General features: G+C 42.3%; 2 protein-coding genes across 4 annotated transcripts in view; one reads left to right on the forward strand and one right to left on the reverse strand.

The window, feature by feature from the left end:
- Positions 1–7,929, forward strand: part of ngdn (neuroguidin, EIF4E binding protein) — a 43,508-nt gene extending 35,579 nt beyond the window's left edge. The window contains exon 11 of the mRNA XM_061965640.2: positions 7,506–7,929. Coding sequence (XP_061821624.1) covers positions 7,506–7,684 — 179 coding nt within the window. The 3' untranslated portion in view covers positions 7,685–7,929. The remainder of the gene's footprint in view (positions 1–7,505) is intronic.
- Positions 1–17,738, reverse strand: part of pabpn1 (poly(A) binding protein, nuclear 1) — a 58,846-nt gene that overhangs the window by 14,432 nt on the left and 26,676 nt on the right. The gene's annotated exons all lie outside the window — the stretch shown is intronic.

The raw sequence follows: 17,738 nt of genomic DNA on the forward strand, positions 1-17,738 counted from the left end.
CAATGATTGAAGTGACAAACTTGCCATCCAAAATATACCCCGTTTGTACACAATATGATAGTTATGGAAGCACATTCATAGCTTTACTAAGCAGAGGTAACACAATCCGGTGAAAAAGATTCAAAAGAGCTGGCGTCAAAGCCGAAAAACTGCTAAAGCTAAAAAACACAGCTTCGTTGAAACCCTTGATGAGGTCACACGTCACTAGGCAACAGGCCTTTAAAGTAACATAATAAATTACTTTCCATAGTAATTAATTACATTTATTAAAGAATAGTTCTGTTAGTAATTCAATTACTTTTTTGGTCAAATAACGAGTTACTATAATTAATTACTTTTTAGTAGTATTTTTCAGAACAATGCCTATTTATTCTGGAATGGTCTAATGCGGGTTTTAAAGGAGAATTGATATATTTTTTAAAATATTTAAAACACTTCCTTGTGTCTACATAACATGTGATGGTGGTTCTGTGGTCAAGATTTTGCATAGATTTTATTTTAAAGACCGTTTAAGCCGCTTTCTGAACGTATCTTCCGGATGTGTCATTTTGTGGGTGGTCTTATTTAGTACATGCCTCATTTCGACTGTCTTTTCCCCGTCATCCATGATGTAGTTTTAGCGCTTCCATATGTGGTCTACTGACAGATATAGGTTATATGCTACTTTGTATGAGAAATGGCAACAGCGGCAATGCATGTGCGAGCCAGTCTTGCCCACAGCAAGAGGATAGAAATATATTGACCTACAATAAATAAATATACCAAATTAACCGCTGGTGTAAGACTATACATAATAATGGAAGTATACTATTTCAAATGCAATTAACTTGTATTTTTCGTTTATTTTACCATTGTAATTGAAATGTCCATCCATCCATCTTCTTCCGCTTATCCGAGGTCGGGTCGCGGGGGCAGCAGCCTAATCAGGGAAGCCCAGACTTTCCTCTCCCCAGCCACTTCGTCCAGCTCTTCCCGGGGGATCCCAAGCCCTTCTTAAAGAGAACCACCACCCACCCGGTCTTCCAATCCAGAGGTACCGCCCCCGGTGTCCACACAATGCTGCAGAGTCTTGTCAACCAAGACAGCCCCACAGCATCCAGATCTCATCCACCCCCGGGGCCTTACCACCGTGGAGCTTTTTAACTACCGTATTTTCCGCACTATAAGGCGCACCTAAAAACCACAATTTTTCTCAAAAGCTGACAGTGCGCCTAATAACCCGGTGCGCTTTATTACGATTCATTTTCATAAAGTTTCGGTCTCGCAACTTCGGTAAACAGCCGCCATCTTTTTTCCCGGTAGAACAGGAAGCGCTTCTTCTTCTACGCAAGCAACCGCCAAGGAAAGCACCCGCCCCCATAGAACAGGAAGCGCTTCACCCGCCCCCATAGAACAGGAAGCGCTTCACCCGCCCCCGGAAGAAGAAGAAAAAACGCGCGGATATCACCGTACGTTTCATTTCCTGTTTACATCTGTAAAGACCACAAAATGGCTCCTACTACGCGACAAGGATCCGGATCATAAAAAGACGCAATCTCTCCATCCGCACACGGATTACTACCGTATTTCACAGCAACTGATATTCCTGTGAACTGCACTGTGGAACGGGAGCACGTACGGTGAATATTCGCACCACAGGGAATGAGGAGTCATCCTTCACTGTGGTTCTAGCTTGCCATGCTAACTTCCACCCATCCAAAAGAGACCTTTCCAGCCGGCGTCATCATAAAAGCTAACTCGAAGGGATGGATGGATGAAGAAAAGATGAGCGAGTGGTTAAGGGAAGTTTACGCGAAGAGGCCGGGTGGCTTTTTTCACACAGCTCCGAAGGCGAACACACCTTCACTAAGACGGGCAGATAGCGCCGGTCGACATACGCCAACATCTGCCAGTGGATCGTAAATGCCTGGGCAGATAGTTTCGGTCACAACTGTGGTCCGAGCTTTCCGGAAGGCAGGATTCACAGAACTGCTGCACAACAACAGCGACACTGACTCCCGATGACTTCTACGAGACGGAACCGGCCATTTTTGGATCCCACGCTTGCGCAACTTTTCAATTCGGACACCGAAGACGAAGAATTCGAAGGATTTACGAATGAAGAATAACTTCAGAAGGTGAGCGCTATGTTTATTTTGTGTGTTGTGACATTAACGTTTGAGCAACATTATGTTGCTATTTATTGCTCTACACCATTTTGAATTTTACTATGTTTGTGATTGCACATTTGCGTACATTTTGGGACAGAGTTGTTAGAACGCTGGTTTTCAATATATTATTAAAGTTTGACTGAACTATCTGACTGTTTTTTTGACATTCACTTTAGCGCAGCGTTTTTTTGACATTCACTTTAGCGCAGCGTAGGCGCGGCTTTTAGTCCGGGGCGGCTTATTGGTGGACAAAATTATGAAATATGTAATTCATAGAAGGTGCGGCTAATAATCCGGTGCGCCTTATAGTGCGGAAAATACGGTACCTCAGCAACCTCAGCCCCAGAAATAGGAGAGCCCTCCACAGGTTCCCAGGCACTGCTTCCTCATAGGAAGACGTGTTGGTGGGATTGAGGAGGTCTTTGAAGTATTCTCTCCCCACCGATCCACAACATCCGCAGTCGAGGTCAGCAAAACACCATTATTGCTGACCACCATCATCACCATACACGGTGTTGACAGTGCACTGCTTCCCCTTCCTGAGGCGGTGGATGGTGGTCCAGAATCGCTTCGAAGCCATCCGGAAGTCGTTTTCCATGGCTTCCCCGAACTCCTCCCATGTCCGAGTTTTTGCCTTTGCGACCGCTGAAGCCGCATACCGCTTGGCCTGTCGGTACCTGTCCGCTGCCTCCAGAGTCCTATAAGCCAAAAGAACCCGATAGGACTCTTTCTTCAGCTAGACGGCATCACTCACCGCCAGTGTCCACCAACGGGTTCTAGGATTACCGCCACGACAGGCACCAACTACCTTGCTGCCACAGCTACAATTAGCCGCCTCAAAAAAAAGAGACACGGAACATGGTCCACTCAAGACTCGATGTCCAGCACCTCCCTCGTAATATGTTCAAAGTTCTTCCGGAGGTGGGAATTGAAACGCTCTCTGACAGGAGACTCTGCTAGACGTTCCCAGCAGACCCTCACAATGTGTTTGGGCCTGCCAGGTCTGTCCGGCATCCTCCCCCACTATCGCAGCCAACTCACCACCAGGTGGTGATCGGTAGAAAGCTCTGCCCCTCTCTTCACCCGAGTGTCCAAAACATGAGGCCGCAAATCCGATGACAACTACAAAGTCGATCATGGAACTGCGGCCTAGGGTGTCCTGGTGCCAAGTGCACATATGGACACCCTTATGTTTGAACATGGTGTTCGTTATGAACAATCTGTGACGAGCACAAAAGTCCAATAACAAAAAACACCACTGGGGTTCAGATCCGGGCAGCAATTCTTTCCAATCACGCCTCTCCAGGTTTCACTGTCGTTGCCAACATGAGCGTTGAAGTCCCCCAGTAGGACAAGGGAATCACCCAGGGGAGCACTTTCCAGTACTCCCTCGAGTGTATCCAAAAGTGTGGGTACTCTGAACTAGGGATGTCCCGATCCAGGTTTTTGCACTTCCGATCCGATACCGATGTTGTTTTTGCACTTCCGATCCGATACCGATATTGACCGATACTGGCCTATCCGAGCATGTATTAAAGTTTAAAGTAATTTAGCAATTTAGCCTACTTAGTTGTCAGAATCATGTTGAAAAGGGTTTTAGTACCGTATTTTCCGCACCATAAGGCGCCCTGGGTTATAAGCCGCGCCTTCAATGAACGGCATATTTCAAAACTTTGTCCACCTGTAAGCCGCATCTAACTGCGCTAAAGGAATGTCAAAAAAACAGTCAAATAGGTCAGTCAAACTTTAATAATATATTAAAACCAGCGTGATGTGGGCGCGCATGGAATCGTATATCAACATGGACGGAGCTGCGTGAAAAAAGCCTTCGCGTAAACTTAAACTTACCTTAACCACTCGCTCATCTTTTCTTCATCCATCCCTTCGAGTTAGCTTTTATGATGACGCCGGCTGGAAAGGTCTCTTTTGGCAAGGTCTTCCTTTTGAATATCACCATGGGTGGAAGTTTCTGGCCATTAGCATGGCAAGCTAGAACCACAGTGAAGGATGACTTCTCATTCCCTGTGGTGCGAATATTCACCGTACGTGCTCCCGTTGTATCCACAGTGCGGTTCACAGGAATATCAAAAGTCAGTGGAACCTCGTCCATGTTGATAATGTTCTCTGGCCGGATCTTTTTTTCAGCTATCTTGTTTTTACAATATGCACGGAAAGTAGCCAGCTTTTCTTGAAAGTCTTTAGGCAGTTGCTGTGAAATAGTAATCCGTGTGCGGATGGAGAGATTGCGTCTTTTCATGAACCGGATCCCTGTCGCTTAGTAGGAGCCATTTTGTGGTCTTTACAGATGTAAACACACAAAGGAAATGAAACGTACGGTAATATCCGCGCACTTTTTCTTCTTCTACGCGGGCGGGTGGTTGCTTACAGTAGAAGAAGAAGCGCTTCCTGTTCTATGGGGGCGGGTGCTTACCTTGGCGGTTGCTTGCGTAGAAGAAGAAGCACTTCCTCTTCTACGGGGAAAAAAGATGGCGGCTGTTTACCGTAGTTGCGAGACCGAAACTTTATGAAAATGAATCTTAATATTAATCCATATATAAAGCGCACCGGGTTAAAAGCCGCACTGTCAGCTTTTGAGTAAATTTGTGGTTTTTAGGTGCGGCTAATAGTGCGGAAAATACGGTACTCTTGATAACAACTAGCCAGCTGAATTAGAGGAGTTTGAATAATACACAATGGTTGGTAACAAGAAACTGACCTGTTTATTCAAAAATAAACACAAAATAGACAAAATTATACATGACAAACAGAAATGGCATCATTGAACTCGGGCTGGGCGATATGGCCTTTTTTTAATATTGCGATATTTTAAGGCCATATCACGATACACGATATATATCTCAATATTTTGCCTTAGCCTTGAATGAACACTTGATGCATATAATCCCAGCAGTATGATGATTCTATGTGTCTACATTAAAACATTCTTCTTCATACTGCATTAATATATGCTACTTTTAAACTTTCATGCAGAGAAGGAAATCACAACTAAAAAAAAAAAATCACAATTTTTTTCATACGGTGTTGATCTGGAAATGTTTGCCTGGCATTTTGATGGTGTGGACGTGTGCCACCGAATGGAGATAAGCGTCTCGACAGACGTTACAATATTTGAACAATGATGACGAAAACTGTTTTCTCTGTCGTGTCCGTGTGTCGAAAATTGTTATGCGCTTATTTTTTTTTAATTTGATTTTGTGCGTGGCATAGATTTGCCGTGCGCAGAGGACGCTTGAGCAGTGCGCAATTGCACAGGCGCGCACCTTAGAGGGAACATTGCTCGCGGGCTGCGCTAGCATCACAGCTAACGTTAGCCATGCTGCTACCTCTCTGCTGGGAGGGCGTATACGTATGTGACGTGTGTAAGAAGGTGCGCTTGCTGTCTGTGAGAGGGAGACACAGGAAAGAGTGAGAAGAGCCTGTAGTGTAATGCCAGCAGCTAAAAGCAACTCCGTGAGAATCCACAGACCTGTGGATGTGTTGAAGGTGTGCTGGAAAATGCGGAACGGAAATTAGGGAGCAGCAGAAAAGTGGAATGTATTATTTAAATCGGTGCGTTGGAAAACACGGACCGGAGTTTTTTTTTTAACTGGATCGGCATTTTCCCACGCCTTGCCGTTTTTGGCAAATATCGGCGGCCGATCCGATCCAAATATCGGATCGGGACATCCCTACACTGAACTGCTGTTTGGTGCGTAAGCACAAACAACTGTCAGGACCCGTCCCCCCACCCGAAGGCGGAGGGAAGCTACCCTCTCGTCTACTGGGTTGAACTCCAACGTGCGGGCTTTGAGTCGGGGGGCAACAAGAATTGCTACCCCAGCCTGTCGCCTCTCACTGCGTGCAACGAGAGAGAGTCCAGCCCCCCTCTCGAGAGAACTGGTTCCAGAGCCCTTGCTGTGCGTCGAAGTGAGTCCGACTATATCCAGCCGGAACTTCTCCACCTCGCGCACTAGCTCAGGCTCCTTCCCCCCCAGCGAGTTGACATTCCACATCCCAAGAGCTAGCTTATGTAGCCGAAGATCGGTCCGCCAAGTGCCCTGCCTTCGGCTGCCGCCCAGCTCACAACGCACTCGACCTCTATGGCCCCTCCTATGAGTGGTGAGCCCATTGGAGGGGGGACCCACGTTGCCTCTTCGGGCTCGCCATCGTGCCCCAACTCCGGGCCTGGCTCCAGAGGGGGGCCCCGGTGACCAGCGTCCGGGCGAGGGAAATCTGAGTCTCGTTTTTTGTAATTCCATAGAAGTCTTCGAGCTGCTCTTGGTCTGATCACTCACCTAGGACTGTTTGTCTTGGGAGACCCTACCAGGGGGCATGGAAGCCCCCGGACAACATAGCTCCTAGGACAGTGGTTCTTAACCTTGTTGGAGGTACCGAACCCCACCAGTTTCATATGCGCATTCACCGAATCCTCCTTTTTTTTCAAATTCAAGACAAAGTTATTTTATGTTTTTGGTAACACTTTAGTATGGGGAACATATTCTAAGTAACAAAGACTTAATTTAGAGTTATTTGGTTAGGGTTAGAGTTCGGGTTATAATAAGGTCATGCCGAATAAGGCATTAATAAGTGCTTAATAATGACTAGTTAAGAGCCAATATGTTACTAATTTGCATGTTAAGCAACTAATTAATGGTGAATATGTTCCCCATACTAAAGTGTTACCATGTTTTTTTACTGGTGCACAATATGAACCGTGCATGAACATCACCTTGTTCAAAGAACAAAACCAAAACAGTGCATAAACTCACAACAAATTACACACCTACAAACCAGTCTGACTTCTGCTGTTGCCGTATCCGTAATAATACATAATACGCCGATAGGGAGAAGTCTTTATTTACACGATGAGTCGGGTGTGTTTTGACCTCCACCGAACCCCTGAGGCCGACTCACCGAACCACTAAGGTTCGATCGAACCCAGGTTAAGAACCACTGTCCTAGGATCATTGGGACACGCAAACTCCTCTACCACGATAATTGAAATGTAAACTTTTAAATACCAAGTTAAATACAACAAACAAATAATACAAATAAATACTTTGTAAGCAAAATGTTGCACTTTAATAAAAAACTAAAATCAATAAAATAGTATCTGTCTGTGTTAAAGGGGAACTGCACTTTTTGGGGGGGAATTTTGCCTATCGTTCGTATGACGAATTGATTTTTTTTAAAGCATTCTAAATTGTAAATAAAAGTCCACTTACAGAGGAGCCAATGGGAGCACCTCAATTTCGCCCATAAAATCCAATACATAACGATTCAAAAAGCACCAACAATACTCAATTTAAATTTTGTGATTTGAATATTAACCAAGTTTTATTGATATTGTTACAGATACTAAGTACCAGAGGTGGGACCAAGTCATTTTTTTGCAAGTCATAAGTAAGTCTCAAGTCTGCCCTCAAGTCCCGAGTCAAGACAGGCAAGTCCCGAGTCAAGTCTGGAAAGTCTCAAGTCCCAAGTCCTGCATTTTGAGTTTCGAGTCCTTTCAAGTCCTTTTAACCACAGACTAATATATTTACACAGATTGAGTATGCTTTTAAAACGCTGTATTTATTTATTAAAACAAGTGCATTTGAAATTGCAGGGAAAAAAATAGTGCTGACATTGCACTTCATATAGCACTATTAACCAGTCATTTTAAACATTTAACTCCTTTACAGAATAAACACATTTGAAAAAACAAATGCAACTGTACTTATTTGCACAAAAGTGTTAACATTGTATTTCCATGGCATTGCATTGTAACTAGTTCCACAGCAGTTTCTATCCTGTTCTATCCTCATACTGTATGTGTGTTGATGTGTGCGTACACATGAAAAACAAAAATACATGAACATAACAATGAACAGAGTTGTACTTTTTAGATGTCAGGGCCCTATGCAATATGTACACATTTTCTTAATATAGTATACATTTTAACTGACATTTATTTGTCTATGTTTGTCTTTATGCGGTGCTGCTGACCGCCGTCTAACGTTACGTTACTGTGTGTGATACATCGACTAACGTAACGTTATGTATAGGTACCTCATGCAACCATGCTTAAAAAAAAATCACTTGACAAAAAGTATGAATAAGGTAGCGAACTGCAGTGGACGCAACAGATTGCTGTGTTTGCAATAAATGGGTAAATGATAAATGGGTTGTACTTGTATAGCGCTTTTCTACCTTCAAGGTACTCAAAGCGCTTTGACACTACTTCCACATTTACCCATTCACACACACATTCACACACTGATGGAGGGAGCTGCCATGCAAGGCAGCTAACCAGCACCCATCAGGAGCAAGGGTGAAGTGTCTTGCTCAGGACACAACGGACATGACGAGGTTGGTACTAGGTGGGGATTGAACCAGGGACCCTTGGGTTGCGCACGGCCACTCTTCCACTGCGCCACGCCGTCCCTAATGACCATAGACATCTTATAAGTAGACGCAGCATTGTGATGCGAGAAATTCGGCCATCATCTTGAAGTGGTAATAAGGAGCTGTCACGCCAAATTTTTTCCCCCTACAAAAACCTCCCCCCCATTTACTTCCGGGGTCATTTCCTCTTACTTACCGTATTTTCCGCACTATAAGCCGCACCTAAAAACCACAAATTTTCTCAAAAGCTGACAGTGCGGCTTATAACCCGGTTATAAATGAATATTAATATTCATTTTCATAAAGTTTAGGTCTCGCAACTACGGTAAACAGCCGCCATCTTTTTTCCCCGTAGAAGAGGAAGCGCTTCTTCTTCTACGGTAAGCAACCGCCAAGGTAAGCACCCGCCCCCATAGAAGAGGAAGCGCTTCTTCTACTGTAAGCAACCACCAAGGTAAGCACCCGCCCACATAGAAGAAGAAGCGCGCGGATATTACGTTTCATTTCATTTGTGTGTTTACATCTGTAAAGACCACAAAATGGCTCCTATTGCAACGCAGAATTCAAACTCAAGGCAATAAGTCACGCAGTAGAACACGGAAATAGAGCAGCAGCGAGAGAATTGAACATAAATGAATCAATGGTGCGTAGGTAGAGGAAGCAACAAGATGACCTGCGCCACTAAGACAGGGAGACAGCGCCGGACGACATACGCCAACATCTGCCAGTGGATTGTAAATGCCTGGGCGGATATATCGGTCTCAACTGTGGTCCGAGCTTTCCGGAAGGCAGGATTCACGGAACTGCTGGACAATAACAGCAACATTGACTCTGATGACTTCGACGAGACGGGACGTTTTCGCCCAACCTTTTAATTCAGACACTGAAGAAGAATTCGAGGGATTTATGGATGAGGAATAACTTCAGAAAGTGGGTTTTAAATGGTTATTTTGTGTGTTGTGTGACATTAACGTTCGAGCAACGTTGAGTTATTGATGTTGCTATTGCTCTGCACTAATTTGAGTGTTACTATTTTTGTGATTGCACATTTGCACATTACATTTTGGGGGTGAACAGAGTTGTTAGAATGCTGGTTTGTAATATATTATTAAAGTTTGACTGACCTATCTGACTGTTTTTTTGACATTCCCTTTAGCGCAGTGTAGGCGCGGCTTATAACCCGGGGCGGCTTATAGGTGAACAAAGTTTTGAAATATGCCATTCATTGAAGGTGCGGCTAATAACCCGGGGCGGCTTATAGGTGAACAAAGTTTTGAAATATGCCATTCATTGAAGGTGCGGCTAATAACCCGGGGCGGCTTATAGTGCGGAAAATACGTCATTTCCTCTTACTTACGTCATTTCCTCTTACGTCATTGACAGCGATCGATAGAATCCAAATCTCCTGAAAATGGTGGTGTCACTGAATGACATTTGTCTTTATCTTTCCCAGGGGACTTATGTCAAACACCAGCAGGCTTCAAAAAATTCCAGGCGGAGTGTTAGGGAAAATTTCAGGCGGAGTGTTAGGGCTGCTGCTGGGAACTTCTGTCTTCGTGGTAACGTGCAAAAAATATTAATTAATATATAATACTATTAAATGTCTGTACTTTAACAATGTTTGGAACAAAAAATTTGTAAACAATAAAAAATCATTTTACATTGCAGTTTTTTGCCTCATTTTAAAGTCTTGAAGAAATACCCAAGTTTTTCTTTATTTTTATGTTTTTATTCTAAATATTGTCCTTTGACCACGGGTCATCTGACTTCACTGAGGTACATATGTGCAGTGCTATTTACATTATGGACAAACAATTGGGCATATACTTATTATTAGGCAGCTTCAATTATACCTCAACTGATAATTGGCTCATTACAGAAAATGACTTGACACGGAGGGCAAAGTTTATAATTGTAGAGAATTCAAAGTCATGTCAGGGTTATTATCGGGGTTGTTGGCAATTATTTTTATTATTTGCTAAAAACTGCTCCTACTCACGTCTCAATACTGGGCTACCACGGACCAGCCGCATACAGTAAAGGTATGTTCTTACTCGAAGTTAGAGTGAATCTCAGTAAATCGTGTTTGCCAACAATATCAACCTAAAACCCATCCGTCGGAAAGAAAAATTAACCCTGAAGTAGTGTTGACCCGTGGAAAACGAATCAAAAATCGTTTAATTCTCCGTCAAATGTGCAGTCAGGAATATCCTCAAGTTAATTTGTCCGATTAATACAGACGTTTTGTTAACGCTATATTATAAAAAATTAATTTAAAAAAATTAATAAATAAATAAAAAAGTATCCTTCCAGCGACGGGCAGTCAAAGCCGAAGTGTCATCGATCGCTGTCAATGACGTAAGAGGAAATGACCCCGAAGTAAATGGGGGGGAAGGTTTTTGTAGGGGGAAGAAATTTGGCGTGACAGAGCCTGCGAGCAGCCTAAACTGACAGGTAGAAAACAAAGAGCGGACTGTTGAAAATAGGAATCGGGGGATTACTTTTCACAAGTACAAACCCTGTTTCCATATGAGTTGGGAAATTGTGTTAGATGTAAATATAAATGGAATATAATGATTTGCAAATCATTTTCAACCCATATTCAGTTGAATATGCTACAAAGACAACATATTTGATGTTCAAACTGAAACTTTTTTTTGTTGTTGCAAATAATCATTAACTTTAGAATTTGATGCCAGCAACACGTAACAAAGAAGTTGGGAAAGGTGGAAATAAATACTGATAAAGTTGAAGAATGCTCATCAAACACTTATTTGGAACATCCCACAGGTGTGCAGGCTAATTGGGAACAGGTGGGTGCCATGATTGGGTATAAAAACAGCTTCCCAAAAAATGCTCAGTCTTTCACAAGAAAAGATGGGGCGAGGTACACCCCTTTGTCCACAACTGCGTGAGCAAATAGTCAGTTTAAGAACAACGTTTCTCAAAGTGCAATTGTAAGAAATTTAGGGATTTCAACATCTACGGTCCATAATATCATCAAAAGGTTCAGAGAATCTGGAGAAATCACTCCACGTGATTGCCGGAAACCAACATTGAATGACCGTGACCTTCGATCCCTCAGACGGCACTGTATCAAAAACCAACATCAATCTCTAAAGGATATCACCACATGAGCTCAGGAACACTTCAGAAAACCACTGTCACTAAATACAGTTTGTCGCTACATCTGTAAGTGCAAGTTAAAGTTCTACTATGCAAAGCGAAAGCCATTTATCAACAACATCCAGAAATGCCGCCAGGTTCTCTGGGCCCGAGATCATCTAAGATGGACTCATGCAAAGTGTAAAAGTGTTCTGTGGTCTGACGAGTCCACATTTCAAATTGTTTTTGGAAATATTCGACATCGTGTCATCCGGACCAAAGGGGAAGCGAACCATCCAGACTGTTATCGACGCAAAGTTCAAAAGCCAGCATCTGTGATGGTATGGGGTTGCATTAGTGCCCAAGGCATGGGTAACTTACACATCTGTGAAGGCACCATTAATGCTGAAAGGTACATACAGGTTTTGGAACAACATATGCTGCCATCTAAGCGCCGTCTTTTTCATGGACGCCCCTGCTTATTTCAGCAAGACAATGCCAAGCCACATTCAGCACGTGTTACAACAGCGTGCCTTCGTAAAAAAAGAGTGCAGGTACTTTCCTGGCCCGCCTGCAGTCCAGACCTGTCTCCCATCGAAAATGTGTGGCGCATTATGAAGCGTAAAATACGTCAGCGGAGACCCGGACTGTTGAACGACTGAAGCTCTACATAAAACAAGAATGGGAAAGAGTTCCACTTTCAAAGCTTCAACAATTAGTTTCCTCAGTTCCCAATCGTTTATTGAGTGTTGTTAAAAGAAAAGGTGATGTAACACAGTGGTGAACATGCCCTTTCCCAACTACTTTGGCACGTGTTGCAGCCATGAAATTCTAAGTTAATTATTATTTGCAAAAAAAAAAAAAAGGTTTATGAGTTTGAACATCAAATATCTTGTCTTTCTAGTGCATTCAATTGAATATGGGTTGAAAAGGATTTGCAAATCACTGTATTCCGTTTATATTTACATCGAACACAATTTCCCAACTCATATGGAAACGGGGTTTGTAAGATTTAACATTAACGTACTATTGGTTGTATTTTGTGAGAATAATATTACCACAGAGTTGAGAAGGAGCAAAGATCTTCAATATTTGTATGTGAAAATCACAAAGAAATCTTCTGGGGGAGGATAACCCCCCTACAGGGGTTTGGTTTACAAACTTTCAGCCCCACCTAAAACAAAATTCACCAGCCGCCCCTAATTATGATGCATTCTCATTTTAGGCAAAGTATAAGACAATATTTTCTTAACAGTATAATTGTAACCAGGAATAAGTCTTCAAGTAACAATATTCAAATACTAACGTTTTAGCTGATATAAAGACTTTCGGGTGTTTATATATGTTTAAGTACCGGAATTTGGCAGACGCTTTTATCCAAAGCGACATACATAAAAAATACATATAAAACAATCACTGTAGACAGTATCATTAAAAGGGAAGAATGTAATACCAGATATCAATACAAAGTGTCAAGACAGAATAAACTCTCTGCTGCTGCAGCAACAGATATACAGTCTATAGGTCCCTAAGATATATAGATATCTAATGTATTCTTACATTGTTCATGTAGGATATACTCATGTATATATAACCTAATCATATTGTTTCTTGAATTTAAAAATAGCTGCCCATTTTTTCCCCCTTCTCTGGGATTATATTCCTAGTTTTGATCTCGGACGTCTGGTCACTTATAGCATATAAGAATATTATATTATGTCGTTGTGGCTTGTGCAGCCCTTTGAGAGACTTGTGATTTAGGGCTATATAAATAAACATTGATTGATTGATATTACTGTTAAGCAAACTATGAATAATAAAACACGCCAAAACACATGTCCTTTATCATAGCTACACGTATGACAAAAAACCGTGTGGGAATCAGTGGTATTCAGTGAGGTATCCATCCATCCATCCATCCATTTTCTACGCTTATTCCCTTCGGGGTCGCGGGAGGTGCTGGAGCCTATCTCAGCTACAATCAGGCGGAAGGCGGGGTACACCCTGGACAAGTGGCCACCTCATCGCAGGGCCAACACGGATAGACAGACAACATTCACACTCACAGTCCCACACTAGGGCCAATTTTAGTGTTGCCAATCAACCTATCCCCAGGTGCATGTCTTTGGAGGTGGGAGGAAGCCGGAGTACCCGGAGGGAACCCACGCAGTCACGGGGAGAACATGCAAAATTAATTAAATGCGCTGACAGTTCATTGCTTCTGCCAAATGAATTCCACTGAGTGGAGCGGATCACCACTCCAAGATGGCGGCCCCGCGTCTCGTCAGCGGCAGTAGGCAGTAGCGCTCTATGCTGCGTCCCCTTATAAGATGTCTATGGTTATAACGTTAGCAGTGAGTTTACAGCCTCACTGATTTAACTACACAGCAAATAAAAGTTACGTTACTTAGCCAATAAACGTTAGCTTACATTCAAAACTTACCCTTCTTTATGCAACTTCAAATGTCGAACGAAGTTGGAAGTTGTTGCGTCTCCGCCTGTAATCTTTGAACTGCATGTTTTGCATACTGCGATTCGTTTTTTGTTAACCAACTCAGTTTTATTCCCCGAACGAAACTATGTTTGGCATAATTTCTTTCTCACTGGCGCGTTGTTTGACAGCTCTTCTTCTTTGATTGTCCTGCAATTTGATTGGATGAATGCTGTGGGATGAAAACAACGTGGATCTAATTTGATTGGATGTTGTACTGACAGGCAGCACACGCTGACAGACACACGTACACAATGAAAGATACGGAGCGCTCCTGAATAACTTTTTAATCTTTGGGTTTTGGGGAAAGTAGCAAGTCTTGACAAGTCAAAAGGCTCAAGTCCAAGTGAAGTCACAAGTCATTGATGTTAAAGTCTAAGTCGAGTTGCAAGTCTCTTTACATTTTGTCCAGTCGAGTCTAAAGTCATCAAATTCATGACTCGAGTCCACACCTCTGCTAAGTACTAACGCAGACAAACTGTTTATAGCGACGTCGTGATTACTTCTGTGTGTCCCTATGTTTACATCGAGTGGTCTGCTGCTTTCTCGCTTCCTTGCTCCCTCTAAGGTTATTGGAGATCACAAATCATGCATCTCACCTGGACATAACATGTGAGTAGGTATTCCGACAAGTTGGTACACTTTGACAGCCATTTAGGACCTGAAACTGGCAAGGACGACACTAAAAGACGCTTGTTCCATCTTTCATAATGATTGTGAACGATAGGCAAAATTCCAATAAAAAAGTGCAGTTCCCCTTTCAGGAGGGAACGGGGAACCCTCAAATATACACAACGAAAACAAATAAAATGGTTAAATAAAGTAATATTGGCCAAAATTACGGTATCATGGTTATCATCATCATGGTATTGTTGAATGTGCTCAAAATGTACATATACACTAAAATATTTTAACCAAGTTGTATTTTGTTTTATTTTTATAACTAAAATAAATAGATACTACCTTATTTTCCGCACTATAAGGCGCACCTAAAAACCACAAATTTTCTCAAAAGCTGACAGTGCGCCTTATAATCCGGTGTGCCTTATATATGGGTTAATATTAATATTAATTTTCATAAAGTTTCGGTCTCGCAACTACGGTAAACAGCCGCCATCTTTTTTCCCCGTAGAAGAAGAAGAAGCACGCGGTGCATGCTGGGATATGTGACATTTCATTTCCATTTGTGTGTTTATGTAAAGACCCCAAAATGGCTCCTATTAAGTGTGTTGTCTGTCTAATTATAAATAATGCAGACGAGGCGTGTTAACTGAGTTCTCAACGTTTACTCACAGCGTGCTCATAACCACATTCTAACTGCCAGCATACAACAACGCTTCTCAGGGCTACCGCGCATGATCGTCACTATCGTTGCATGCTGGGTAGTGTAGTTGTTATATTTGCTAGCTCATAACATCACATTAAGAGACACGCTTACGCGCTTAATTCAATACTCGCCGTCATTCCGGGTGGATTGACAAAAGACCTCCAGCCGCTAGATATTGGTGTCAACAGGGCATTCGAAGCTAGACTGCTAACTGCGTGGGAACAGTGGATGACAGAAGGCGAACACACGTGACGTTCACCAAGACAGGGAGACAGCGCCAGACGACATACGCCACTATCTGCCAGTGGATCGTAAATGCCTGGGCTGATTCAGTCTCATCTGTGGTCCGAGCTTTCAGGAAGGCAGGAATTGTCACTGAACTAATAAACGGCAACGACACTGACTCCATTAATGACGACTTGGATGCCGTATTCGCTCAACTGTTTAATTCGGACACTGAAGAAGAAGAATTCGAGGGATTTGTGAATGAGCTATAACTTCATAAAGTGAGCTTTACATTTTTATTTAGTGTGTTGTGTTGTGTGACATTAACGTTTGAGCAACGTTGAGTTATTGATATATTGTTATTGCTCTGCACTATTTCACGTGTTACTATATTGTGATTGCACGTTTGATTTACGTAACACGAGTAAATCAGCTGTTTATTCATTTTGGGAGTGAACGGAGTTGTCAGAACGCTGGTTTGTTATCTATTAATAAAGTTTGACTGACCTATCTGACTGTTTTGTTGACATAGGTGCGCCTTATAATCCGGTGCGCCTTATATATGAACAAAGTTTTGAAATATGCCATTCATTGAAGGTGCGCCTTATAATCCGATGCGCCTTATAGTGCGGAAAATACAGTATATACTTTTTATTTACTTTGTTATAGATTGTTTTTGCTTCATAAGAGACATATTTTTTTATTAGTTTGTTAAAATATGTTCATCTTTTATTGTAAATTGTGAAGGGTCATCAGTTGTTTCACTTCCAGTTTATGCGACGTCACGTTTTCATTTTGACACTTTCGAGTTCATTGATAACTTGTGCAAAACGGCACAAATGGCTTTAATGTGATGTTGTTTAAACAGTAATGTGTTTCTACAAGTTTAGATTGGAGAATGACGTTAATGTGTGTTATTTACAGGTTAGCATTTAAACTAGCTAACAAGCAAGCGCCAGTCAGTTTGTTCGTCCGTCCGTCCGTCTCAGTGCAGTTATGAACGACGGGTCTTTGATCATTTGTTTTAATACCGTAATACGGTAGTTTTATTACAAACGCCCGCATCCGTAGAAACCGATACAAAATAATCACCGCTCTTGCAGACCGTCTCGCTCGCCGAATACGCACGATTAAAAAACACAAACTTCAATATGAACATAAGAGCCTTGCCTCGCCTCACAAAGAGTCAAATCACTTGATTTGACTGTTTTTTCCATTCCGCTGTGGCACAAACGCACGCGGCTGTTGAAAAACCGATGAAAAGCTTGAATGCTCTTGGAGCATTCACATAGCAATATATCGACGCTGGAAAACTTACCGACGTCGGTTAATTGACTTATCAAATATTGGCTGAGGTACAAATAGGCAAGAAAAGTTGGTTTTGCATAATAGGTCCCTTTAAGTTGAAGTGGTGTGGCAATACATTTTTTGGCCAAACCTTGTGGCCTAAATCATTAAGTTAAGGTTATGACGCAGTAAGTTGAATGATGCGGACACGCTTTTTATTGGATACTTTCTAATACACGTCTGCCTTGGAGACATGTATGTGTAAGAAATATGCAACTGTGCAAATATGATAAAGTGCTTAGCTGTACATAGCCTACCATGTTTACCTTTTGTAAATGACTTCACTAAAATACAAGACCAAAATTGTGTGCTTTTATTGGAGGACATTTAGATGTTAACTGGTTGTCCAGCTTTGCAAGAGAAAACACGCTGCAAGACTGTATCAGATATTTTAGATACAAGCTGACACCCCTAATCTTGTATCAGTATTTGTGATGAGTTGAGCGTTGATATACAACATATACTGTATTTGCTTTGGTGCCCACCGAGACACATCCTTTGTCTAACTAAAATGATAAAACTTACAGGACAATGATCAGTGACTGAGGCTAGCTTATACCGATGTGATAATTGCTACGAAGTAATGTGTACCTCTCAGGTTCAACTACTACTCTCGCTTTAGCAGAAAAAACAAGATGACGTAACAGACTACAAAGCTGGACAAGTAATGAAGTAGGCAGCCATTTTACTACAGAAAATTGATAGC

Source organism: Nerophis lumbriciformis, linkage group LG07, assembly GCF_033978685.3.
Source record: "Nerophis lumbriciformis linkage group LG07, RoL_Nlum_v2.1, whole genome shotgun sequence".
Taxonomy (NCBI): Eukaryota; Metazoa; Chordata; class Actinopteri; order Syngnathiformes; family Syngnathidae; genus Nerophis; species Nerophis lumbriciformis.